The sequence below is a fragment of the Argentina silus genome (assembly GCF_951799395.1).
Source record: "Argentina silus genome assembly, chromosome: X".
NCBI lineage: Eukaryota > Metazoa > Chordata > Actinopteri > Argentiniformes > Argentinidae > Argentina > Argentina silus.
The window spans coordinates 17,461,437-17,487,140 of record NC_139653.1 but is presented as its reverse complement, the minus strand read 5'-3'; the positions used below and the strand labels follow the sequence as shown (position 1 = coordinate 17,487,140).

The window sequence follows — 25,704 nt, the reverse complement described above, 5'->3', positions numbered from 1 at the left end:
TATGGCAGCCCACTCATAATCAACTAAAGGTGCATTACTGCCACCATCTGTATGGGGTGAAATGACATGGAGGAGCCAATTTACTTCCTGGCTCCAGAATTATATCCTGTAGGCCTATACTCTCTTTGGTGGCAATGAACCTACCCGTTCAATATTTTCCCCGAGTACTGTTGTGACTTTTAAAATCGTAGTTACGAGACAGTATTTGAAATGGTTACTACATTTATTTTTTTTACAGTATCCACATTGTAGACCAATAAAATTCTCCCTATCCTAACTCCACCTGACTGCATGCAGCACAGCCAAAGCCTTGAATGTTGGAGTTACACACACGGATATCAAGTTAGGATTCTATCCTGGCAGAGCTTCCAACGACTTGACCAACATCTCATCTAGTGACTTGATCCAAAACGCACAACTTCGAAAGCATGTTGATCTATACAGGTTACACAATACTGGCTGGAAATTGTATCCATTATGAAATTTAAATTAGCAAGGCCCACTTTACTTCAAATTTATTTTATTTTTCTTACAACATAGGAAACTCTCCTTCCTCTAAATATCAACAGGCTTGTTGTGGAGGCGCAGTACAGAGCAGGCAGCAATAATAATAAAAATAATCAACATGGGAGAGCTATAAAGACAAAAAGATACTAAAGCATATTTCCTTATTCATCCATCTGGCATAAAAACTGATATTTGTATTATCATTTCACACGTTTGGAGTTTATGAACTTAATACCAAAGAAGGACAACTCTATATGATTGCAGAAACACACAAACTGTCTACAACAGACAATAAGGTCAAAATACAGGCGGAGGCTGCAGGGACGCTGGTTGGATGTGGAACATTCTCCATGACGTAATGGTGGGTGCTCAGTTTGCATGCTGAACAGTAGAGAAACACAGCTTGAGGGTGTATGGGTAAGGGCCGGCTGAGGAGAAAGACAAAAACATGGTATTAGAACCAACAATCACCATATTCTTTATTTCACCATTTTGAATGTACAGCATGGGGAGTTTGTCTGTAGTTGCTGTTAATAACACCTTGGAAAACCAGCTCATACATTGTGGGATGATTTCCAGACAGACTAGTCTTGGACTAAATCAGTCGATAAGAGACACTTACTGAAGACACATTTTAGTCTAGGAATAAGTTCATCTCTGTCTGGGAAACCGGCCAAGTATGTTGTCTCTGGATACTGCTGAAACTAACTTGTCAAGCAATAGAACAATAAATATTTTTTAACTTACTAGAGTTCTTCATCTGGTAGTGGTTCATCATGGATAATGCCTCCATGGCGTCGTTGATAGACTCCCACTCCAGCAGGCCTGACGAACTACGCTCACTCGGCGCTGCACCGCCTGGCACAAAGAACAGTCTGAATCAGATGTTGCACCACTGACCCACATTAAAGACTGCCTACTTTCAGAATCCAAGGATGTAATGGAAGAAAAAGTTGAGTAAACTCATCACGAGAAGAAATGAACACAAATGCTAATCAATTTATAAATGCAGTTTATCCTCCACTACATCCCTGGTGGTGTCTAACTTGAATGAAAGGTTATCCAGTGACCGTATACTCACTCTTTCCTGTAAAAAGTTTGATGTTCGCGGGGCTCTTGACACCAAGCTCATCACAGATCTGAAAATAAAAAGGTCACTTGACATCGGTGTTCTCCATTCAAGAATAGTTCAACTTGATTGAATATAATTAATGAATTCCCGGAGAAAAACAACGCACATGCCAAATGTTTACCTGTACTTTTGTCTAATTGAATTGCAAATTTATCTCTGAACCCCAAATCAACCCCTTGCCCCTACGCTCTATGCACTTGTCTAATCCTCTCAGGTCTAAAGTACACATTACTTACACAACCAATCTAATCCTCTCAGAGTGCATAGGGGGTAGCAGATAAGGGGCAATTTAGGATGGAACCTATGTACTCACCTGTGCGAAGATCTCGACAGAGGCATCGGGCTGAGCGTTAAAGAAGTGTAGGACATTGCTGGGGTGCTGAATGCGGTTCTTGGCCGCCTGCTCTGGGGAGGTAAAGCGGTTATTGCGGGAGCCGTGGAAGTCTTTGAAGCTGCTGCTGCCGTCCTCCAGCTCGTAGGACTGCCCGGGCACGATGGCCTGCTGCTTGGATATACTGGAGAGGAGAAGAAATGAAAGAGAAACAGGGTCTGAGTAAGGTCCAGAAATAATCACTAGCCCCTTTCCCCTTGTTCATTGACAACACTTCTTTTTAAGATGCATTTATATTTATAAAAGTCAGACCACAGCAACAAAACAAAAAGGAGATGCTGCATTATCAGCTGACTCAAGTGTGCTGTAAAGTGAAGACTTCTCACCAGACGTTGAGCTTCTGCCCAAACAGGAAGTTGTTGTTGAGGTGGGTGATGGCTCGGTCAACAGCGTAACAGTCTCCCATCTCCACCATGGCTGCTCCTGGTTTACTCTTCATGAACTTCACCTGAGGGGTGGGGAGGCGATACTTAATTTATCCACCACAAAAGACTGTTCTTCTGGGAAAGTTTATAAGCAGATTGAATAGCACAAGGTATACAACTGCCATCAACAGGGCCAGTGTGTGCACAACAACTTCTAAATGAAGAAACACATTCCCCTTTTCACTCAACACATACCCGCTCCACGTTGCCGTAAAGGCAGAAAACGTTGAAGACTTTGTCTGCGTTCATCTTCACAGGCTCCAGACCGTACACCATCACCACTGGGGAGTCTGCATGGGCGCTGTACTCGCCAGGGGGTGGAGGAGGGGGGCCATAACCGGGTCCTCCAAAGCTTCGTCCCCCTCTCCCCCTCATTGGAGGGCCCATGCGACGGCCCTCATAGTGTGGCGGTGGCGGGGGGCCATAGCTCTCGTCATAACCATACCCTCCACCACCTAAGAACATGAAGGATAACATGGGCACAGAAAAGGAACACGGTTGAGATGGGCATAAACAGAAGAGGTAGATGTTTTCTTACAAAGTGGTCAACCTCACCTTTTGTGAGGCCTCTGTGGAAAGTTACCACTTTAGGTTAAGACAAGAGATTTGACTACACAGCACCACTTCACTGCCATTGTGTGGTTAATCTCGAATCCTGAGATCTGCATGTTGCATTTTTTTCCCTGGGCGCACAGTCACAGATTTAAATGTCAGTTCTGACTCTTAAAGGTACATTCTGAAAGTTTAGTGGTTTAAAATTCAACAATTTTAAATAAAACAACTTTGAACCATAAAAACAAATAAATTAAGTTCCTAAGCTGTTTGCTCTTGGGAAAGGTGTGCTCTCCACTAGTGTATTCCATAAGGATATCAAGTAACCAGCCAAATTAACTTCTGTCCCCCCAGGATTTTTTGCGGCGGTGACATCCCAAATATACAGCGATATCATTGAATATTTCAATACTTTTAACTTCCACATGGCTACATAACTACTTTGATTAAAAAGGCTTTAGGCCTGTCGTCCATGGTAGCCCACACTTATTTGTGGAATAGTTATAGCCATTTAAAACCCCTGTACTCACCCACCATCAACATGGAGTTGTGGTATTGAGTAGAAGACTTGACAATTCTACACATGAATTATTTTTTGAGTAAGAACATTATTACTTAATCATTTTACTTATAATTCTTATTAAATAATAAGAATTTTTGTATTGCATTTGAATAAAATATTTGCAGTTGTTTCACTGCAACAACTGAAATGCCATGGTTGGATTCAAATTATTTTATTTCTTTTTTTTTTTTCAAAGAATATGTTGGTTGCAGGAGCTCTCTGGAATCTGGGGCATTTTACATTATCGCACTTCTCGTGCATATTAATGTCTACATTCCACATTTATCTTGCTTCTCCACTCGTATTAAAAGTGGCCCATTATAAAGATGAAAGCTTTATTTAGGTGGTAGAGTGATGACTACAACAAACGATGAGTAGATACAGATATTGTCGGTAGTGATGCTGAAAAAGTAGCATTCCAAAACTAGTCTGCTCCTTGTGGAACACACTGGCACTATCCAATCTGATGAAACCTTTGTTTACTCACAAGCATCCATATAGGTAACTGTTGTGGTGAAGTGCACCCATCAGTGTGAGGCAAGCAATATAAGGCCAGCGTGTGGCGTGTCCCCAGGACAGTCTTACCATACTCTGGAGGGTGGTCTCCCAGCAGGGCAGGCTGTCTCTGGCGCTTATTGGGGTTGGCATTTACATCTGAGGCAACAGAGGGAGGAGGGCCAGGGGAGGAAAGAAAGAGAAGGAAATAAATTGTCAAGAAGCAACAGGAGACAGGGCTGCCAATGCACCAACAGTACTTGTTATTCATTGAGGATTAAGGATAAAAGAAAAACAACAAATCTAGAGAGAAAAGGGAGCACACTGACCATACTAATATCCTGCATCAGTGTCTGACAAAATAACTGTGTCTATGTTCAGCTCAATCATCACAGGATGAATGCAATGAAGATGGGAGCAATATTAACAACTACACCTAAAAGTGACGCTAACAAAAGTCAGCACATGGCAGAAGGAGGAAGAAGTTAGGGGTGTGAGAGGGTGGCAGATAAAGTAGTTAACATAAGTACAAACATACCTGAACTGCTCCCATTGCCATCAGCATCTGCATCTGCACAGGTACACATTGCATACATATCAAAACTCAAGCCAGATTAAGGGCATTCACTTACATAACAAAATTAATATGGTTCTGTCCAAATCTGAGTAATTGGGACCATTTCAACAATAATGTACATTCATAAGTCTTCAGTTGTGTGGTAATTTGCTTATACAAATGAGTGCAACATTGCTTTTAACAGGATACCCTGGCTAGACTGCTTACTTGTAAAAAGTGACTTACACAGCTCTAACCACTACCAAGAGCCCCCTAGTGGAAAGCCACACAAATTTGCTTTATTCCTGCAAGTCACTGAATAAAGGAATAATGTCCCATGAGGGAACACTATGGGTGCTCCTCACAGTGCCCTTCTTCTCATGAAGTATGTGGGGTCAGTCGGCACAGAGGGGCCTGAAAACAACCGCTTCATGGCACAGATGAATGCAATCAGTAGGCCTAATTCTGGTCCCCACTTAGAGAACAAGGCGACAGAAAAAAATATCCCCCCTCAGTACAATTAATGTAGTAATGACCAAATCTTTGAGGCATCATGAATGTTTGAAACTGGAACAATGTGTAACAACATTTTCCAAGACAGTCTACTTACAGCATGGATATTATAGGGGGGAATGACCAAAGCCCGAGATATTTGCAGTTATTTTGCAGAGGGGGCCCATTACTCCGCGCTCCAGCCATGTTCATTTCATCCTTTCATCCATCACCCACTCCTCTTCGGAAGACCACTTCAACCTTTGGCCGATTCCTGGCTCATTTTTGCAGTAATGTCCTTTGTTGGTTGGTGATCTAAGTTCTGCATGGAATATACTTCTTACCATTGGCTGGCCACAAAGCTGCCATTGGGCACATTTCAGAGACTGGGGGGGGTCCTCTTTAGGAGCAAATTGCAGGACCTGCATCACATGGAAGGTGTTACACGGGTACTAAAAAGACTAAAAACTCTAAAAAGAGCTGCACTCAGAAAGAGGGGGGAATCTAGACAGGGATGCATGGAGCAAGAACAGTACAAGTAGGAAAGAAGAGGAAAAACAGAACAGAGAACCTGAATCCATGAGGTACTTAGGGTAGATATTTGCAAAAAATCTGTCTGAATGTGCATATGCTTGTTCATGTTGTTTGTAGTGTCTTCATCAGTTGTCTGTTGTAAATCCTTCCAATGTGATTGGCTACAAGTCTGAGAGTGATGGTGAAAATCATCTATGGAGTCAGTGCAGCAACATCAGGAGTGAAGTGAAGGATTCTGGGTAGTGTTTTAACATGTTTTTGTTGTGTTCAAGACCAGGAGCACAAAAACATGCACAACCCAGATATGTGGTCTTAACTGGTTCATATCAGTATGGTTCATCTGCTGTGTGAACATGCTTGGCCCCATCTGTCACTACCGTTTGTCTCTGTTTGGATGTCTGTTTGTGGTGTCTCTTCTGGGTGGGAATCAGTCAAAGGATTTCCTTCACAGCAGTGAGGTGATGACTTGCTTTTCAATGTGTTAGGACGCACAAAACTGGGAGGGTGTGGAAAAGTATAGCTTAGTGCCAATGTCCCAACAACCAAACTCCCCATGGAAAATGTGTTGTAGCAGAGACGGTATAACGCTGGTTTTGTAGCTATGCTGTTGCGGTACCAGAGATGAGAAGTGGGAGTCAGTTTATAAACATGTTGGAAAAGATGTCTGCTCTCATGGTCTTGTAGTCTCTATCCCTCCCCAGTGTCAGAGGGGTAAATGGGCCGTGATGCTTCTGTTTTGGTACAGAAAGTGGATATGTCCTTAATGGAGTAGGAGCGGTGGAGGTTGAGATAGTGTTGTTGTAGTGTTGACAGGAACAATGTGTCTCCCCGATGCAAATATGCATGTTCCAACGAAGTTTGAATCAGAGTGGTTGTTGTTTTGAAGCAAGATCAGTGCTTTCAGTTGTAGTCTGTAGGGATAAAAGGAGCAGCTGGCTGCTTGTAGAGAAAGCTTCACAAGAGACTGGGAGGGGAAACAGCAATGTGAAATAAGCCTCCTTGCTCAAGGGCAGGAAAACTAGGTGTATGAATGACTAGCATATCAGATGGATTGTCACAAACTAAAAAAATAATTGTCTAATTAGCATTGACTATTGCAGTCTTTTTTGATTGCAAGTCTCCCACCTTTTCTGCCCTTTCAACAACTAAGAAATTAGTGTCCTTAAGCAGTTTTCCAACTCCTCTAGAGTTAACAAGCTATTCAAGGTAAACTAGAGAACCTGCAGGACAGAACCAACAGGTGGCATATAGAGTATATGCAAATAAAAAGCCATTGGTAGCAACAGTCTCAGAGTGAAGCATTAAATCTGTTCATCCAGCTGCTCCTTTCATCACTAGTGTCTGGATGTGCGACGATGCGGCACCAGAGGACCACACAGACACCTCAGGTGATAACACCACTGAGGCAGAGGGACTCCCTGAAAAATCCAATTAGCTCAAACATAGTGGCTGGCGAATACTTTTCCAGTCCAGCCCTGGCGACAGCCTAGGGCTGGACTCGAACAAACTGAATGACATGATGCTGGACATCAAGCTGGTCAGAGAGAACACCTGTGCTCAGTAGTGTTACCACTGAAAGTCTAACCCCCCCCCCCCCCCCCCCCCCCAACTGACAGTAAGGGTGCTGGGTAGTGTCATGAAGGGCCATGAGAGGCTAAGAGTTACCTTGCCCACTCAGGTTGGGGTTGGTGTAGTCCCAGGTGTCCTGGTCGTTCTTGAATACATTGAGCCGAGTTGGCTGTGGGAAGAAATATTATAATATTGTTTTCTTTATCAATCAAAGCCTTCTTATCTCATGATCTATATCTACATTGTGCAATACAAAATAAACTTCTGAACCATGTAGGCCAAACATTTGAGCTACCTTGGCATATTCAATCTTCAGTGTGCAGCAGCCGGAGTAGATATCAGCCCCGTTGAGGGAGGCCTTGGCCCGTTGTGCACTCTGCACAGAGTCAAACGTGAGGGGAGTCAAGGAATGATGTTCTAGGGTGATGGGAACAGCAGTGTGTAGACTGACACCAAAACACATTCCTGTTATGAGTTTATTGCCTCAGCCCCTGGCATCATGTCAAAACATCTAACCAAATTAACTCACATCATTCATTCATTTTGTTAGACAAATGACAGGAAGACACAATAGTAACTCCAAAGACTATGTCAGACGATTCAGACCGGTTGAGAAAAGATTACTCAACATGACGTAAATTTGAGAGAGGGGTCTGAGAATAAGAACTTCTTTAGCAAAGGATATTCCACCATAGCCTGGACACCGTTCTTCCGAAAGATGACAATCCTCTGAACAGGGCCGCAGTTATTGCAGATAGTATAGAGCACATCCTGAAGAAACACATCAAGTCACTATTAGAGAACACTAGGGATGCACCGATATACAGATAGCGAAGGGCAAAAATAACAAGATATTTCAATAACAACCCCAAAACACAGGTACATGCCCAAAAATATTTCAGCGCATTTTTGGCATTCAATTTCATGAGTTACGTGCTTTGGCATCATCATTTCATTCAACAACTGCTGCTCGTGCACCATCGTCATCACATTTACAACTAGTCTACTCGCTGAAGATTCTTTACATGGCATTAGCAATTTTATTGCCCATTCTTTCAAGCACTTTCAGAACACACATTCACCTGCAAGTCAAAATCAGAGGGCAGGTGACAGTCAACCACGAGTTGTCTGGGGCAAAAAGAGCCCAGTTACCAGTTCAATCGCTGAGTTTAGTTTGTTATTTTACTTTAAATGGAAGCATTTCATGTAAGCTACTACTGTAGGTCTAATGTCATCTGCAACAGAATGACAGCTTTTCTTAAAGGGGTAATGACGTTTTATGGGATTTAGACCAGTGGTTCTCAAACTTTTTCTGCTAGTGTACCCCCTTTAAAATATTTTTTTCAGCTGAGTACCTCCTTCACCGGCACAAAACATTTAGTTAGGCACTGAACGGGGGAACCAGGCGCAAACAGAGTCGGACAAGCATAGCAGGTTTGGGTATTTAATGGGGGGATAAGGGTAGGGGGTAGTCTGGCAGTGGACAGGCGGCTGGAAGGCAGATAGCACTGGCCGCGTGGAAGGGTAGGCCGGTGGGCGGACAGGCAGGCTGGTGGGTAGGTAGGTGGAATCTGATACGAGGAACAGGGAGATCAGAGTTAGAACAGGTACAAAACACCAGTAGCTAATACGACGAAACGTAGTAACAAGCCTCAACGCAGTAAGGCCAGAAACTACCAAAGGAACTAGTACAATCTAGTGATGAGTAGTTGGAAAGCCAGGGTAGATAACTGCATGGTGATGAGGTGATGGCCAAAAGGTGTGTATTGAGCAGGTGGAGAGAGACAGAGACAGAGACAGACAGTGGAACTGGAGCCTGGTCACATCCACAGAACACCAACCCAACAGACAAGATGGACAAGGACATGGTGCACTGGCGCTGGGGGGTGTGACACATTTTTGGGAGAAAAAAAGAAAATGAACATAAAATAATGTATGTGCGTTCTATTTGGCAGTGTAAAGATGAACATTAAAAGGGTGCATATACTCACAATTTAGTGGGAAACATGGGCCTGGTGCTTCATTGATGAGTTCAGTCATTCTGGGTGGCAGGGAGTCAACTGCAGTGATCAGGCTCTTTTCCAGGCATAGCTTTTTTCTTTGCTTTGTTTTAATTTGGGTTATTGTCAAAAAGGAGGTTTCACACAAATAAGTCGATCCAAATGGTAGTAGCTGCTCCAAAGCTTTCTTTCCCAGCTCAGGGTGTTCCTTCTTCACACACACCCAAAACTGTGTGAGAGTGGAGCTCTCAAACTGCATCTGTAGGCCACGGTCAGATGACATCAATGAGATTTTCCTGAAGACTGACAGGAAGCTTGATTCTCTTGCTTTCAGCCAAGAGAAATGGGTTTCTCACCCAGTCCAGCTGTGCAGATTTCTCTTGAATATCAGGGAAGTAAGAATTAAAACCACTAGTCAAGTTGGCCAAATGTCCCTCTATTATTGCCTTCACTGGAGCTCTATCCACATCCTCATTGGAAAGGAAAGCATCCACCTGAGGAAAGCAGGTGAAATCCCCTTCTGCACATGCCTTCCACAGCTCTGCTTTCTTGAGAAAACCCCCCACCTTGTCGTACAGGTTCAGAACGATAGTGTCCTTTCCCTGCAGACACATTCAGTTCGTTGAGTTTGCTGAATATATCTGCAAGATAGGATAGCTTTGCAAGCCAGTGCATGTCCTCAAACAAGGTGACATGGGGAGATCCATGGTCTCAGAAAGGTGCGCACTTCCAAGCGTAACTCAAACAGCCTGTTAAGTATTTTGCCTCGGGAAAGCCAGTGCACTTCTGTGTGGAGCAGCAGTTGCGTGTGTTCAGCGCCCATATGTTCACAGAGGCTGCGAAACAGTCGCGCATTAAGTGGCCTTGACTTGATGAAGTTAATGATCTTGACAGCGTCGTTCAAAACTTTGTGTAACTCAGGACTCATTCTTTGATGCTATTGCTTCCCTGTGTATGATGCAGTGATTCCACAGCACATCAGGGTTCTTCTCCCTCACTCGCGCAACCAGCCCTTTGACGTGACCAGTCATTGGTGCGGCCGCATCAGTGCAGACACTTGTGCATGATCTCCGGTTCAAACCGTTTTCACCAAAGAATGCATTAACAACATTAAAAATATCCTCTCCAGTTGTTTTCCCCTCCAAACTCTTGCGGAAAAGCACATGTTCACAAATGTCGTCAGTATCGATGTATCTCACAAAAGCAAGAAGCTGTGCCTGTCCACTGACATCAGTTGATTCATCCAGCTGGAGCGAAAATGAAAATGATTCGCCAAGTTTTCCCACTACTTGATCAACGATGTCTGCGCCCATCGTATCAATTCTGCGGCTAACTGTGTCATTTGACAAAGGCAGTTTTTAATTTGTCTGCTGCGGTTATATCCAGCATAGTCTCCGCCAATACAATAGCGGCTGGAAGCAGCAGGTCTTCAGCTATGGTGAATGGCTTTTTAGCTTTAGCTACAAGCAAAGACACTGCATAAGAAGCCTTGAGTGCTTTGGCTGATGTTGTGGAGGCTTTTCGCATCACTTCTTGGGATGATCTGAAGTGATCCTACATTTTAGACAATCCATTTTTAATTTTAGAGGCATACAGTTGTAGCAGACATAAAATTGCCAAATTTGACAGCACACCAATGCAGAGTCTTGCATGAACCCCAATTAATTGATCATACTAAACAAATGACGCATGGTCGACCATGCATAATTTGCTGCATCAGTGTAGTGCTGTAATGGAAGAAAAAGCCTCCAGGGACTGGGGTACACCAGGCCACCCCTAAATCAATTACTCCCCCCACCCCCCCAGTTGTACTCTTGAGAAAAAGCAAGGCAGTGGAAAGCTATTTTGTACAACTGTGCATTTTGCGGACATTAGTATTGCTTTGGGGGTATCTGGGCATTTCAATACCCAGTATGAGTATTTAAACCTTGTATTGGCCCCATACCAGTATTGATACATTCCGACTAAAAGCACAAAGTCAATTTGACATCAATGTGGCACGTAGAGAGGAAGGTGAAATAGCACTTTACCGTGGTGACAGGGTAGATTGGGTTCATGATGGTGAGCAGTAGAACATTGTTAACACTTCTGGAATCATCCGGGTCACCTGGCCGGGAGATCTTCTGGCTGGTGGAGTAGTTGACAAAGGCGGGATGGCCAGCGATGTAGATCTGGTTGTCGTTTGCATACGTCACTGCATTGCATGAACTGTTCATGTCCTCATACTCAACTAGGGCCTGGCGCTTTTTAGGCATCACAACCACATAGCTGTAAAAAAAACAAAAAAAATTGAAAATTGTTAAATGCCCAAGCATGGCTCCATAGTAACTTCTTTGTGAGTTCCAATTTAGTAATACCAATCTTGATTGAGAATCTGTGGGCGCAGGAGGTAAAAAGTCCTGTCGGAAGTTGTAAGCAATTCCACACCCCTCAACTTTTTGCTCCATCTGAATTGGATGCAATGACCCCCCTCATCCCCGCCCCCATGCTAAACATGGAGTTAACTGAAACAGATTAATTTGAGTATTTCGCAGGTGAGCAGTGTGCATGAAATCGCTGTCTCCATATGAAGCACTCTACTCTATTCGTCAGTAGAATCTGCACAAAGTCTGACTTAGCGAGACTACCAATATATCATTGTCATCGGTGACTGAACATTTGTGACAACTCTACTGCCGCTGACAAGCCTCACCAAGCCCCAGTCATGTAAGTGGTACTGGGGGCTGTTATCCCTCTGGTGAATTTTACCAAAGCTATAAATTCTATTGATGAAAATAGGAGTTACGGGAGTGCTTGAAACGGAGGCAGTGATTTCAACCAGAATTTTCTTTCAAACGTAGAATTGAATGCAGACTGCTCACATGTAAAATGATGTTTTCTATGCCATCTTCAGCCAAGTCCATAACTGGAATCTGGTTGTGAAAAGGGCAGGCGGAAGGGTGGCTCGAACTACAGAGAACTTTAGGTGGGTGGAGACAACTGACAACTTCCTGTCCCCAGTGTTAACTTCCTACAGCCCCAGAACGTCACTCTAGATGAGATACTAGGTTCTGAGATTAGCTGCTTGTCTCCAGCTGCTGCCACCAACCATGCAGAGCATAGGCCTGACCGAATCTCACTCACTGCCACATTACCATGGTTCGATATGCTATACGCAATATACTTAATTTAAGACGTTTGAGTAAATGTTTAATTGGCCAGTGCTTGTCCTCCTACTTCTCAAAAAAAAAAACTTTTCTTCCCCTGAGTGTGTGATGCGACTCAGCTGCAAAAAATACTTCACGTCTAGCCCTGTGATGCATTTTAATGCAGCAGAATTCCCCATAGGGGACAGCCTTATCTTTTACATTTGGTAGGAGTTTCTTTACATCAAAGAGAACATGGCATTCATGCACAATGTCAAATGTAAATACAATCCTAGTTATAAACAGGGCTAAAGCCAAACACACAATTGAGACATTTACAACAGAAACAATCAAAATACGTTCATCACCTTATAGGTCCAAACTCCTGCAGTGCCTCCACAAGGTCTGCCTCCGCGATGCCATCCACCAAGCCCCTCACGTGCACAACTGGGGAGGGGAGGGTCTTATGTGGGTCATCATAGCCTTCCTGCAAAAAATAGATTAAACTTAGACATTGCTAGATTCGAATGAGTGAGAATTAAGCAGCACATCGACGGTCTGTAGTTTCCACAGGTATGTCAAATATGAAGATATCTGTGAAAACCCTCTAAAGAATACTTATATACCTAGTATGGGATAAACGCGGATGACCGTCCGGAAACATGGGGAATTAATGAATGCTCGAATTCACAAATTCCTTAAAATAGTGGCTGCCGGTGAGTTTCATTGTTCGATGTGCATAGTCACTCAGAGCAGCTGCCTTCACTCTACCGCCAAATACCGCTTTACTAACGACACAAGCCGGGCCATGGCAGATCAAAATGACCAAAATCAGTCGTCATTTAAGCCGGTAGACTACTTCCACAATCATAACTTGCTAAGATTATTAGCCAACATCGTTAATAACTGAGAGGACATTAGATATTATCTAGTCCTGTTATTATTTCGTTTGTACATTTGTCAGCTAACTAGCTTACCAGCAGCTGGTTTGCTGATTTCCTGGCAGGCGAGCATCTAGGCTAGCTAGTAGAACAAAGCAAGAAGCTAACAGCGCTAGCTATATCCATATGGTGTGGCCTGAATTACCACCCCCCTCCCGTTCATTCAAACAAACAATAAAGGGTAGATGGGTGGAGATATACTAGCTACACGGTAACTCGATAAATAATACCTTCGAACGTTTAAAATGGAGTAGCACAAGACGAAAAGAGTTTTGTTGCGAAATTCATATAAATGAGTTCTGCACAGCGCGTGAGGGTCGCCGAGTGCAAAAGATTTTTTGAAACGCCGCGTCGCGATGGGTATGAGCAGGGCGATTTTCAATCAAGCAGAAAACAAACTTTACTGCTAACGTGTGTGTATTTTCTAGCAATAATACCTGATTTAAGTCGGTAGTATAATACTTACTGTGGCCATTCCGTCGTCGGTTTTTTGTCTTTTCGTTGCCCTGCCTTCGCTGTAGTAACGGCTCGTCTGCGTAGCCATGTTGTCCTGCTTTAAAAAGGTTGGTGATGTGACGAACTGAAATGGACGGTAAAGTCAGAAGAGAGACACTCCCATGGGCGCGCTTGGTTGAGTCCACTTCTGCTTCCAATTGGCTTTAAACCTACGTCAATCTGGATGTTACACCAATGGAGAACCAGTAGAAATGCATATATTAGCATGTATGAACAAGAAGACGTTCTTTTTATTTTTTAAGAATGAATTTGTATATATGGACTTTCCTCCTAAATAAATAAAGCGATCATAACTGTTAATTGATATACTATTCATAAGGTATTTCTGTAATTTTGTCATGTCTGTATTCACCCGGTTGTTTTTTGTATACTCACATTGTTTGTGTTTTTCCATTGATGTGTATTTTGTAAACGAAAAAAACTAAACAAAAAAACAGTAGAAATGCGCGAGACACAGGAGGGCATTTCATGAATGGTAAAATAAACGCTCAGTTCTAAACATAGTTAACACACATAAAAACAGATGGATGGCTGGGGTAGAACCAAACACTATCTGATTAGAATGAATATCATCACATTAGAGGTTGTTTCAAAGAGACTTCAAAGTGTGATAATGCCTTGCAGACAATTAGTATTGCTTGATTACATGCCAACTACTAGTTACTATACTATATACAACTACTAGTATACCAAAAGTGCTAAGGTAAAATACATGTTTCAGTATGACAGCATGAATGTTCAGTTTGCAGTTGTTAACATGCAATAAATATACTTGATATAATTATGTAAAATGATTACTCTTCTTGACACATTCTGTCAAATGGCATGCAAGACCATGAAAGAAACTGGAGAAAATAAGACACAAAGACATTGTGAAGAGATTTATTCCAAAATAAAACTGCCACTGTCAAGGTCAAGAGAAATGTAAAAAGCCCTTACTCAATGCCACTCTGCATGTAAATCAGAACTAGGAACACATTTACATTTCAAGATTACAAATCCCATTAATAGTGAAAACGATTAGATGGAACATATTTAATTTATAAAAGGGCAGTAGACAGATCAATAATTATTTAGGAATGTGACATCTGAGGCATGCAGGGTTAGGTGTGAAGCTAATCCTGTACAATAGTTACACAGCGTCAAATAAGGATGGGGCCGTTTCAAATTAATGAATGGGATCAAAGACTAAATGAAACAGCAGAAGGGCTAAAGCAGGTTGGTTGGAGGGGGGTTGGGAAGGAGTTTCATCTTCTATTCATCTCCTGGGGTCGGGCTCTTTTTCTGGCTTGCAGATCTGGAACGACTGAAACAGACAGACAGGAGTGTGAGTGCAGGGCGGAACCAGAATGTCCACTTCACAGCAACCCGGTACCTATCACAGAGCCAATCACAGCTCAAGCCCTGTTTGCCCTCTATAGGCACCTCTATCGGCACTCCCACTTCACCCAATTTTCTAGGCCAGGATCCTTTCATGTGATAAAAGAAAGCCCATCCAACTGATTTGAGGATTTAATGCATTGGCAAAAGGACAAACTAAAACATGTAGGGGCACCCTAGTTTTTTGTGTGAAATCAAGTACAAATTCCCAAGGCCAAAGAAATGGATGGGAGTTTGATGCAACTGAGGTGTTTTCAGTGCTGTTTTATGTGATACTTCACAAAAAACTCACAAGAGCAGGGCAGGAGCTGAACTTGATGGCACCCAACACCCATAACAAATTAATTACAAAATACTTGCTTTTGACAGCTCAAATTAATGGCAAAAGTGCTTAGTAATCCTATTGACCTTGCATAGTAGACACATTCTCACCTCTCTGCAGAAACTTCAACCCAAGAGCGCAAACACTCATGTTGACTTTTATCAATTCAAAGCAATCAGGTTATTTTTAAGACTTTGGCCTAAATTAATTAAATGAGTAATATCCATTACATCCACCCTAAAAATCATGACCTGTATCACTAGACCAAGTTGTGAATTATGTAGTGTTATTCCAAAGATATAATTTCTCTCTCACACACACACACACACACACACACACACACACACACACACACACACACACACACACACACACACACACACACACACACACACACACACACACACACACACACACACACACCATGCTCTGAAGTGTTGAATGTTAGGGTAAGGGGACAATATGTTAGGGAGTATCAGACGAACAAGTCTGGGTGCTCATCATAAATTACATTGACTCTTGGGTTTTGGTTACCTTTGGAGACAGTGGCAGAAACAACATGTACAGAGAAGCGACGGATGATACAACTCGAAGACACACTCGGAGGGTCTTGAAGTCTGATCTCTCGTCAGCTCGCCTTTCTCACACCCTCTCAGAAGCTAAGCGAGAGGTCGAAGCTCTGTAGGGAAGGGGGCCTGAACTGGTCGACTGAACGCGGCTCAGCGCTCAGCTCTGTGGTGCGTGGGTGTCTAGGAGAGGGAGTGGGGTGGAACAACTGTGTGCGCGCGCGTAGGATGTGTCTCATCAGAACATGCGTCGGTAGGATGACCCTCTTTAACCATCTCTGGTCAGCTCTTTTCAACCTCCCGGAGGACGTTAAACACAGCAAGGATGAACCCTGGTCAGTGCTTGTGTAGTCCACTCCCACACTCTTTACCAAAAACACCCAGGCCTGTAGCAATTGGTCATCGGAGTCTGATCACGACAGATTTCTCTTTTGGGGTCATATTGAGGTTCTCTGGCCCTCTGAAGCTAATCAAATTGAGGCTGGATCTGAGGGAGAAGAGAAAAGAGAAGACCCCCCCCGCCCCCCCCCCCCCCCCCCCAGCCGTCACCCAAACAGCGCCTCTTGTAGTCTAGGGCTCATCAGCTCTGTGTGCGCGTCTCTGAAGCTAATCAAGGTCTGGCCAGGTCATTCTAGGCTGGGTGACCTCCAAGAGAAAATAACATTAATCAGGTATTTGTAAAAGATAAGAGGGGGGTTGGGGTGGGGCAATGTTCCTAACTGTGTTAGAGTCCCTAACTACTGCTTCTCTCTTCCCCTTCCTCTCCAGCATCTCTTCCACCCATCTTCGGCACCAGCTAGTCTCTCTCGAAGTTGATGTTCTGTGCATTCTCTGGCTCTGGGGACGTTGGCAGACTTCCGGTGGAGGCTGGTCTGAGGTTGAGGGGGGAGGCATGGACTACCTATGACTTACCTGGGCACACCTAGCCCTGTCTGACAGATCCTAAGCTTCAGCTGAGTATAGGTTTGCACTGTCATCTCTGAAAACATGAAATCTTTGACTACAAATAGGTGTGTATCTGTGTGTGTGTGTGTGTGTGTGTGTGCGTGTGTGTGTGTATGTGTGTTTGTGTGTGTGTGTGTGTGTGTGTGTGTATGTGTGTGTATGTGTGTGTGTGTGTGTGTGGGGGGGCAGGGGGTGGGGCACATGCGTATTCTATTGAACTACATTAGCAAAAACATGTTCCAAATCATCCAAAACAAATATCATTAGCAGTGTTGTCAAATAAAGGGCTAGAAGACAAAAAGACGATTGGTTATGTTATGACATTTAAGACACTGCAATGGCAGCTGTGAAGGCTTGACATGACGGAGAGCTTACCTGTTCCTCTTGTGGCTGGGGGAGTGGGATCTGGAGTGAGAGCGGGAGGCTGAACGCCCTCTGGCCCTGGACCCTGACTTGGAATGGGGCCGGGAGCGACTGCAAGACAAAAAACATGGGAACAAAAAACCTGAAGGCATCCCCAAACATTGAGGGGAGCCCTCAGAACTGCTTTTAAGAGAAGCATATTTTGCTCCCTTAATACATTTGGACGTACCTTCTCACAGGGGTCCTTGACCGTGCAGGGGAGCCAGACCTAATAAGGGAGGAGAGGAGTTATGAGTGTTTTTTTTTTTTTTAACTTTCTATTTTTATTATCATTTCCTTTTATAAATTGCAGTCATACCGTATGTCACAGTTATGAGTGTTTTAAAGCATGTTTCAAGGAAATTAACTGAAAAGGTCAGTAAAAGGAAATGTAACATTCCTATGAATATATGTTCAGTAACACATGGCTGGTTAAACTGGTTTGCTCAGACATAAAAACTAAACAACAATGTGACATGCTTCTTTCTCTGTTACCTGCTCCTACGCTTGGAGTAAGATGGGGAGCGGTTCCTGCTGTGTTGTGGGTAAAAACACAGATATCAGTACAAAGGGGAATACGAAGGACATACGACTGAGCAGGTTGCAGAGTCCCAGATGTCTATGTGCTTCAGCCAATTCCTATGACACACCATGACTGTCATAGAAATGGATTTAACACACACAGGGCTGGTTTCCTGGACACAGATTAAGACTAACCCTAGACTAAAATGTGTCTTCAATGGAGATTGTCTATTGAAAGTGTGATTTAGTCCAGGACTAGGCTTAATTTGTGTCCAGGAAACCATCCCATACATATCTGGGACTACAGGCACTGAAGGGGAAGCTATGGTAATGTTAATTTACCGGCCATTGCTGCTGCTGCGGGAGCGCGAGTGACAGCGGCGGCCACGAGACCTAGACCGAGAGCGAGACCTGGATCGGGAACGTGATCTGTCAGAGAGAAAAACACGCTTTCGATGCCTCTTCCCATAGGGATTAACATGAGGGGAAAACTGATACTTCTACTAAAACCATAGAGACCATAGAATCTAACCTGGGCAGTATAGTTTGTCACCATATACCACTCTTTTTTTCTTTTTTTTTAAAAATATGTTTTTAGGGCATTTCTGCTTTATTGGGATAGAGACAGTAGAGATTGACAGGAAGGATGGGAGAGAGAGAGGAGGGATGACATGCAAGATAGGTCGGGGGTCAGAATCGAACCGGGAACCTTGCGATTATGTGGTAAGCGCATTAGTGTGCTACGCCACTAAGCGCCCCACCATATACCACTCTTAATAGATTTTCTCCTGATACTTTAATGGTTTACCAAGCGTGTTTTCAAATAACAACCACTACAGTACCTGCTCCGGCGACCTCCCCCCCTCTTGTTAAAGCGGTAGCAGTCGTAGGCATAGTGGCCCCTGTCCCCGCACTGGTAGCAGCGGTCGTTGGGGTCAAAGTGACGACGGCTGGGCCGGCCATGCCTGGTCTTCCGGGACATACCTGTGGACAGCTCCACACGGATTCGAGAGCCACACAGCACCCTGAGGGAAAGAGGAATGGATTTAGGGGTAAAAGGAGAAGAAACCGGGACTGTAAAACGATGTCCATTGTTGAGTTCAGTAAACATACTTGAAAATGCACACCGATGTCTATGTCTCCTCCATACTTATTACCACATGGTGTCAGAGTGGTTTGAATATTCCTAAAATAAAATACGAAATTTAGACCAAGTGAAAACTGAGGTCTCCAGAGAGACTTTATGAGCGAATCACAGTTTGAAAGTCTCATCATCAGACTCAAGGAGCTAGCGACTGCAGAGATAAGCTAGCAAGTTGTCAGTCGATGCTGGGGATCCTCAAGCTAGTGGCGCAAATAGGTACTCGTCAGCCACAACTGAAGGTTTTTGCATGAGCCCCCCAGAAAATAAATGTGACTGTACGGACATTCAGAATTAGCCAAAACGCTAAAAATGCTGGTTGAGAGGTATTGCGTGGCCTCAGAGTTCAAATTTGAAACAGGAAGGATTCCAAGTTAATAACATGAAACACACTATGGGAGATGAAGTAGAGGATATATTGACTCCCTCCCAGTTGTCAGAATGGAGAATCTGCCGACAGCTTTATCACAGCTGTTCATAAACTGTCAGATCATGTAAATTTATCTGTGATCAGATTGTTGTGGGAAAATGATACATTTCCCTTTCTGAAAAATTACAGTTACACCCACAGTTAACTTTGACTAAAGTTGTAAACCAGGTCAGGCAGAGTGAGTCAGTAAAGAAACAGAAAGCAGGGATACATAGTGGGGGCACTACATTAGCTGAGGATAGCAACGAGATACACGCATTATCGCAGAGTGAAACGTCAAATAGAGACGCATTGTGAAAGACAATCACAAACAGCACCAGTCGCTAACGCAGGCATGTCCAGCAAAGGATGTTGAGTGCAGGAAATGTCATAGGCAGGGACACATTTTCTTTGGAGATATAGGGGAAAACAATCCTGGCTGGCACAAATAAATGGTGAAGTGGTGTCATTCAAACTAGACACAGGCACTGCTGGGACAGCTGTCCCAATGAAACTGTATACAATACACTAGAGATTGCCCTTTGCTCGCTACAAACAAAAAAACTGTATGGGCCCAGTAGTAAGAGATTACCTGTAGTAGAGCAGATAATGTTTAAACTTGAAAGTAAAGACAAAGATGCCACCCAGCCAGTCTGTGTAGTCAGCCAGACCTCTGTTGGGACTGCAAGCTATTGAGGCACTGGAACTAATGAACGTGAACAAATGCATGTGAACAAAGTCATGAGCCCAGGGGAGGTTTTCACAAATTCATTCCCAAAAGTATTCTCTGGCGACTATAAATTCCACCTAAGAGAAGATGAAGTCCCTAACGCCTTTACCACCCCACACCATGTGCCAATCCCCTTTAACAGAAAAGGTAAAGGATGAGTTGGAAAGGATGAAAGAAATGGGTATCATCTCTAGGATAGAGAGGCCCACTGACTGGTGTTCAGAGATGGTGGAGGTCCCCAAGCAAAATGGAAAAATAAGGATATGTGCTGACCTACCAAACTTAATGAGGTAGTCCGCAGAGAAAACCATATCTTGAAAGCGAAAGACAGTGAAAGTGTCCAAGAAAAAAAATCTACCCCAAAAGGTATTTAAAGGTGTTTAGAAAAACATCAAACCTCATTCATGTTTAAGTAAAGACCTGGTTAACTAATATCAACACTTATATTTGTTTTTTAGGTAATGGTTTGGCTTCTGTAAGATTAAGATCATTGCCCAGTCTCTGGATCATTCTGTTACCAAAAACCCACATAAGTGTAAGATATTTAAAAATGTCTCTGCTTCATGAAGAGGGAGGATAATTAAAGTTAAAAGTAAAACGTATAGGTAGACCTCCCAAATACTTGCAGTGTTTTTACTGATATCAATTTAGTTTGAATTTAGTATGAATAATAACTGCTTATCATTGTATTACCAAATCGGTAAAATAATGACCATCATATCGGTAACGGAATTACTGAAATTGAATTGGCTACATTCACTTATTGTACAGGTTGTATAGTACCTAAATGGTTCTTCAGCTGTCCCTGTGGGAGAACCCTTTAAGGAACCATTTTGGGTTCCATGTAGAACTCTTGGATTCCATGTAGAACCCTTTTCACAGAGGGGTCTAAATGGAACATATAAGGGTTCCACAAGGGTTATTCCACAGGGACAGCCGAAAAAAACAGTGGGAAATCAAACAGTAGTAGTTTCAAACCACTGCATCAACATCCTCACCAAGCACCACATCAACATCATCATCATCTCATGCTCCAATAAATGAATATTTTGCTGTTGAACAGTGAGGAAATCAAAGCCAGTGGAGACCAAGTAAATTCCATTGAGAATGATGATAAACAACAAAAACCCTTGACAGCAAAGTTGAACAAACTATAGAACTCTATGCACAAGGACTACTTCTAACAACTCCATCTGAGACTAACAGTTGGAATTGTTAGAAGTAGTCCTTGTGCATAGAGTTGTATAGTTTGTTAAACTTTGCTATCAAGGATTTTTGTTTGGCATACGTTTGAAAGTAAAAAATGTAGTCCCAGGCTCATCAAATCCCAATCCCTAACCCTTTGTGGGCAGAATTGGAGGTACCTGGGAGGTACACGGGTAGCCAAGAAAGTAGGGGACCCCACATACGTACAGTTGTAAGGTCCGCTCGGGCTATCTGTTACCGTGGACTCACTTTCCATCCATGCCTTTCACAGCATCCTCTGCGTCCCGTGCATCCTCATACTCTACAAAGGCGAAACCAGGGGGGTTTCTGGCCACCCAAACGCTGCGTAAAGGACCGTAGTAGCTGAACGCCCGCTCAAGTTCACCCTTGGCAGCACCGTTGCCCAAATCTCCAACATATACTTTACAGTCTGTGTTACGAGAAGAGCTGCGGGACGACGAATAATGTGACATCTCTGCACCTGTCGGAAGGAAGGGTGAAGCAAGAATATTACTTACTGGCAATGAGCGAACTAGCTAACTACATAACATGTTGTAGTTTACGGCGTTACATTTGCGGCGCACCGACTAATCTAACCTGGCGTCCGAGATTACTGAGATTTATACTAATTTAGCTAAAAATACGCCATTCATGTGTAGCTAGCTATGTGTTTACACCGCAAATATGTGCATTTCACTAATGCTAGCATAGCGTACCATAACCTGCAGTTCCGAAATTGATTCACAAGTCACAGTTTATGAAGTATAGATAACGCAATCGACGAAGACTGTTTATGTAGCTAACTATCTAGCCAAACAGAGTAATCTAGTTGACAGACATTTGTGTTCCGTATGCTCCCTACCGTCCACCTACTTCCGGTGAATGTAAAGGTATGTAAATGAGGATTTCTTCAAAATAAAAGCGCACATGTTAAACTCCATTTAGTATTTAAACATTGTAAATAGGGACAATGTCACAATATGCTAATTATCTTTAAACGTATATATTAATTCATATCATGTTTGATATGTCCCAAAAGGGTTTGTAATTGTTCTCATATCCTAATTACCTTGATGAAATAGTATTGCCCGAGAATAATGGACTGTACAGAAATATATTTTTTTCAACCCAGTCTCAACATATCTAGTACCAATCTACTCGGCAACACTTCTAGAATGTGTCTAAGTGGCTTACCAAATGTTTTACTGTGGCCTACCAGCTCACATTGCCCATTCTATCATTGTGGACCAGGCTGATGTCAGGAAGGTACCAGTATGCTGTGGTAGTCAGCTCCGTAGCCCACTATGCAGAGGTGAGAGACGGATACAAACACACTCTTGCACACAGACCAGGGTCAGTTCCCACTCAAATCACACCCCAATTTGAGTTTTTCAGAGATAGATAAATTCTTACCGGCAGGTATGTGAACCTCAGCCTTTAAAATGAATGAGATTTTTAAGGAGGAAAGGAAATAGAAGATGTTGTAATTGAATGGTCCAGAAACAACTCCTAAATCCTGGGGCACTTTTGTGGATTTGATAGGTGTAAGTAATAGGGTGATCAGAAGGCAAGGTGAAGCTACAGTACCATATTACACCTATACAAATCCTTTCAAATATACAAGAAGTGTTTAGGAGCTAATTGGGTTGTTTCTAGACAAGGGCTGGACCTATTTGTAAAATTAAATGTGATCCATTCCTTTTAGGGCTCTGAACAAGTCATTGACACAGACAACCCTACAGAACGGTGTCCATTGAGGATGATTCTAAATACAATATTATTATTTGTACTACTAATGTGGTGTTATGTGTTAATAACATTTATAGGACTCCAGTTCCCAGTATGCATTGGGGTTTAAGCATGCGCAGTATTCGCGCTGATGCTAGATGTTGTTAGTAGTTAAGCCCGCTAGTTGAATGTTCAATGTCACGGCAACTGAGAATAAAGAAGGCTTATTATACCTACGCCCAGTTTGTTATACATTGAAGAACAAACATAACAACTAATGTAGTGTTTTCTTTCATTATCTGAGTAGACATTTACCTATAGTTAAAATGTATTTGTACATCATGTAGTATACCATAGAAATACTGTATACCCATTGACTGTTCAATTAGCACATTACCAGTATTAACTACTGTAAGTACTGCAGTATAAGGCTTTCTGTATAATTTGCATAGTAGGTCTATAAATACTAGCATAGTATATATACTATAGAATAAGTACTATAGTTTCTGTAAAAACATAGTACATACTACACTAACTACTACACTACATATTACATATAGTATTTCTACTGTAGTATTTCTATAGTATTTCTATAGTATTTTTTCATATAGGTTACAGCCGACTGTTAAGAGAACTTATATTTGCTCTAGCCAAATATAAAATACAAATGGAATTGAATTCAAATGAACTATCACAAAACCCTTGTCTGTCATTGAGTCATAATCATCAGTCATCCACACTGACGTGGGCAAAGTTGCCATCACAATGTAATTGTGGGGGGACATGCAGCGTTCGGCCTGTAGAGGGAGCTACAGGACCGTGGCCGGGGTTTACGAAAACGAGGCTTCGTTGCGCACCTGTTGCGAATGAAGCCTCGTTGACGAAAGGGTTTAAGATGTGTGTGCCTCTGCTTTGGAAAAGGAGGGCTGGAAATCCAAGGAGTGGAAACTGAAATAATAATTATTATCTTAATAAACGGGACCATTCCCTCATCACCACACTGCGTCCGCCTCTCTGTACACAAGGGACGCGTTACAGTAATACTTCCAAACGTAGTAATGTGTCGGAGATGGGAACTGCAGCCAGATTATCTTCAAGCATATAGCATAACACAACAGGCTATCTACATAATGTTGGTAAATATACCTGCTTGCAGCCCTAATAGACAGAAAGAACAACACATTTACTCATTTTATTTTCATTTGTTGCTTTTTTTAACCTGACCGTTCAAACCTGACTGTTAGCTTGCATTTTGCTGCACCGTCATATTATAAACGAGATGACACCTGCACCCCATCAGTGCCCTGCGTGATCAAGTTGGTAGGCAGCCTTGTCACTGCTAGCAGTCAGAGCTGTATAAGTATCAGCCTGATTCAGGTTTATGGTTTGGCATTACAAGTTGTCTTGCTGTTCTGTTGGCACCATGATGGCACCAACCTTTATGTCACCACAACGCTATGTTAACAGAGGGTAGTCATTAGATTATGTTGGCACCAAGTTAGCCACAACCTCACCACTGCCTAACTTCAAAGTTGCGGTTACATACTATGCTGGAAGATACCTTCGTCAGGCATTGATGATGATGATTTCCCACCAATAATTACACCAACCATTAGGATGCTTTCCTATGTCTATGATACGTAATAAAGTACTGTAGGCTACCATTCAGCTCTGTATGATCTGGATAATCTGATGGCCAACAGGTTCCGACCCTATGGTAGAGAATCTGGATGACATTGCATCAGCTGCTGCTGATGCCACAGCTGTGGCACCAGCCCTGACCTTCTCCCCTCCCCATGCCCCCTGCTGTCCCCTTTCCAGCAGCAGCTGCTGCCGTGGTGACCCCTATGGTGGAAAATGCCCCCCAGCCTCCATTCGGACCAGCCCTCCTTCTAGATCCACTCCATCGGGTTCATTGTCCATTACCCTGCTCCGCGGCACTCCACTCCACAGGTGGCCCTCATCATTGGCTCCTCCATTGTAAAGGATATTGTGGTTAACAGAGCGAAGACCCTCTGCTTCCCTGGGGCATGTGTTTTTGACATGAAACACCTGACCCCTGGCCTCCTGGCCACAGTTCAGCGTGGCAGTGGGCGCTTCAACCGATTACATTCCCTCCACCTCTGACTAAGCAACTATTGCAGAGGTCCCGATGTGGGCCAGGTCTGGTTCCTTAAGGCGTAGATGTGGTAACCGTATTTGGCCCATTTCTGGCCCATAATTGCAATCTACATATTGGCTAAAATTTGGCATTTCATGGCAAGGATTCGGATTAAGTATGGCGACCAGAGCTGGTCCACTTCCGCCCCAGGGAACAAACATTCTGGCCCAGGCTTGGCCTATTAATGTCTACGGCCTGGGATACCACATCTGGCCCTGTTCTACTCAAATTGTGGTCAAGATCTGGCAACAGTACTGCAACCAGATCAGCCCCATTTATGGTTGTATTGTGGCCAAGATTTGTTTAATTTAAGGCATCCATAACAGGCCCATGTATACGTAGATGTACTGTTGAGTGGGCTGAGATCAAGCCTTATGGAGGGTAACCAGTAGGGT

The 25,704-nt window shown here is 43.2% G+C and overlaps 2 protein-coding genes across 4 annotated transcripts; both read right to left on the bottom strand.

The window, feature by feature from the left end:
* Positions 1-499: 499 nt before the first annotated feature.
* LOC310823457 (heterogeneous nuclear ribonucleoprotein L-like) lies at positions 500-13,854 on the bottom strand. The gene is made up of 14 exons (XM_083696318.1): positions 13,748-13,854; positions 12,709-12,827; positions 11,246-11,483; positions 7,901-7,986; positions 7,511-7,607; positions 7,312-7,384; positions 4,603-4,635; positions 4,155-4,223; positions 2,651-2,910; positions 2,357-2,478; positions 1,953-2,154; positions 1,589-1,646; positions 1,255-1,365; positions 500-935 (listed from the first exon to the last, which is right to left on the bottom strand). The coding sequence occupies exons 1-14, from the start codon at positions 13,823-13,825 to the stop codon at positions 877-879; spliced, it is 1,605 nt and encodes a 534-aa protein (XP_083552444.1). The 5' UTR covers positions 13,826-13,854; the 3' UTR covers positions 500-876.
* An 809-nt stretch (positions 13,855-14,663) lies between these two features.
* Positions 14,664-22,283, bottom strand: LOC310822518 (uncharacterized protein). Of its 3 annotated transcripts, none has more exons than XR_014554899.1 (8): positions 22,137-22,283; positions 21,670-21,901; positions 18,777-18,959; positions 18,277-18,363; positions 17,908-17,946; positions 17,603-17,641; positions 16,034-17,484; positions 14,664-15,103 (listed from the first exon to the last, which is right to left on the bottom strand). XR_014554899.1 is itself a non-coding variant. In XM_083694879.1 (8 exons), exons 2-8 carry the CDS (start codon positions 21,891-21,893, stop codon positions 15,052-15,054), a joined length of 723 nt encoding a protein of 240 aa, XP_083551005.1. In that variant the 5' UTR covers positions 21,894-21,901; positions 22,137-22,283; the 3' UTR covers positions 14,664-15,051. The 3 variants fall into 3 exon arrangements, 2 of the variants coding, with proteins under 2 accessions (XP_083551005.1, XP_083551006.1); XM_083694879.1 differs by having other exon boundaries at positions 17,386-17,484; XM_083694880.1 differs by having other exon boundaries at positions 17,386-17,484; positions 17,908-17,943.
* Positions 22,284-25,704: the final 3,421 nt, after the last annotated feature.

What these genes read in the sequence shown, in the direction of transcription:
- LOC310823457 (XM_083696318.1), bottom strand. Translation starts at nt 13,825, where the DNA reads ATGGCTACGCAGACGAGCCGTTACTACAGCGAAGGCAGGGCAACGAAA. An exon ending in TGAAGATTGAATATGCCAAG is followed by an intron (nt 7,385 to 7,510) that starts GTAGCTCAAATG and finishes TTCTTCCCACAG; the next exon opens with CCAACTCGGCTCAATGTATT. An exon ending in CCCCAACCTGAGTGGGCAAG is followed by an intron (nt 4,636 to 7,311) that starts GTAACTCTTAGC and finishes GTACCTGTGCAG; the next exon opens with ATGCAGATGCTGATGGCAAT.
- LOC310822518 (XM_083694879.1), bottom strand. Translation starts at nt 21,893, where the DNA reads ATGTCACATTATTCGTCGTCCCGCAGCTCTTCTCGTAACACAGACTGT. An exon ending in CGCAGCAGCAGCAATGGCCG is followed by an intron (nt 17,947 to 18,276) that starts GTAAATTAACAT and finishes CCCACAACACAG; the next exon opens with CAGGAACCGCTCCCCATCTT. An exon ending in TACTCCAAGCGTAGGAGCAG is followed by an intron (nt 17,642 to 17,907) that starts GTAACAGAGAAA and finishes CTCCCTTATTAG; the next exon opens with GTCTGGCTCCCCTGCACGGT.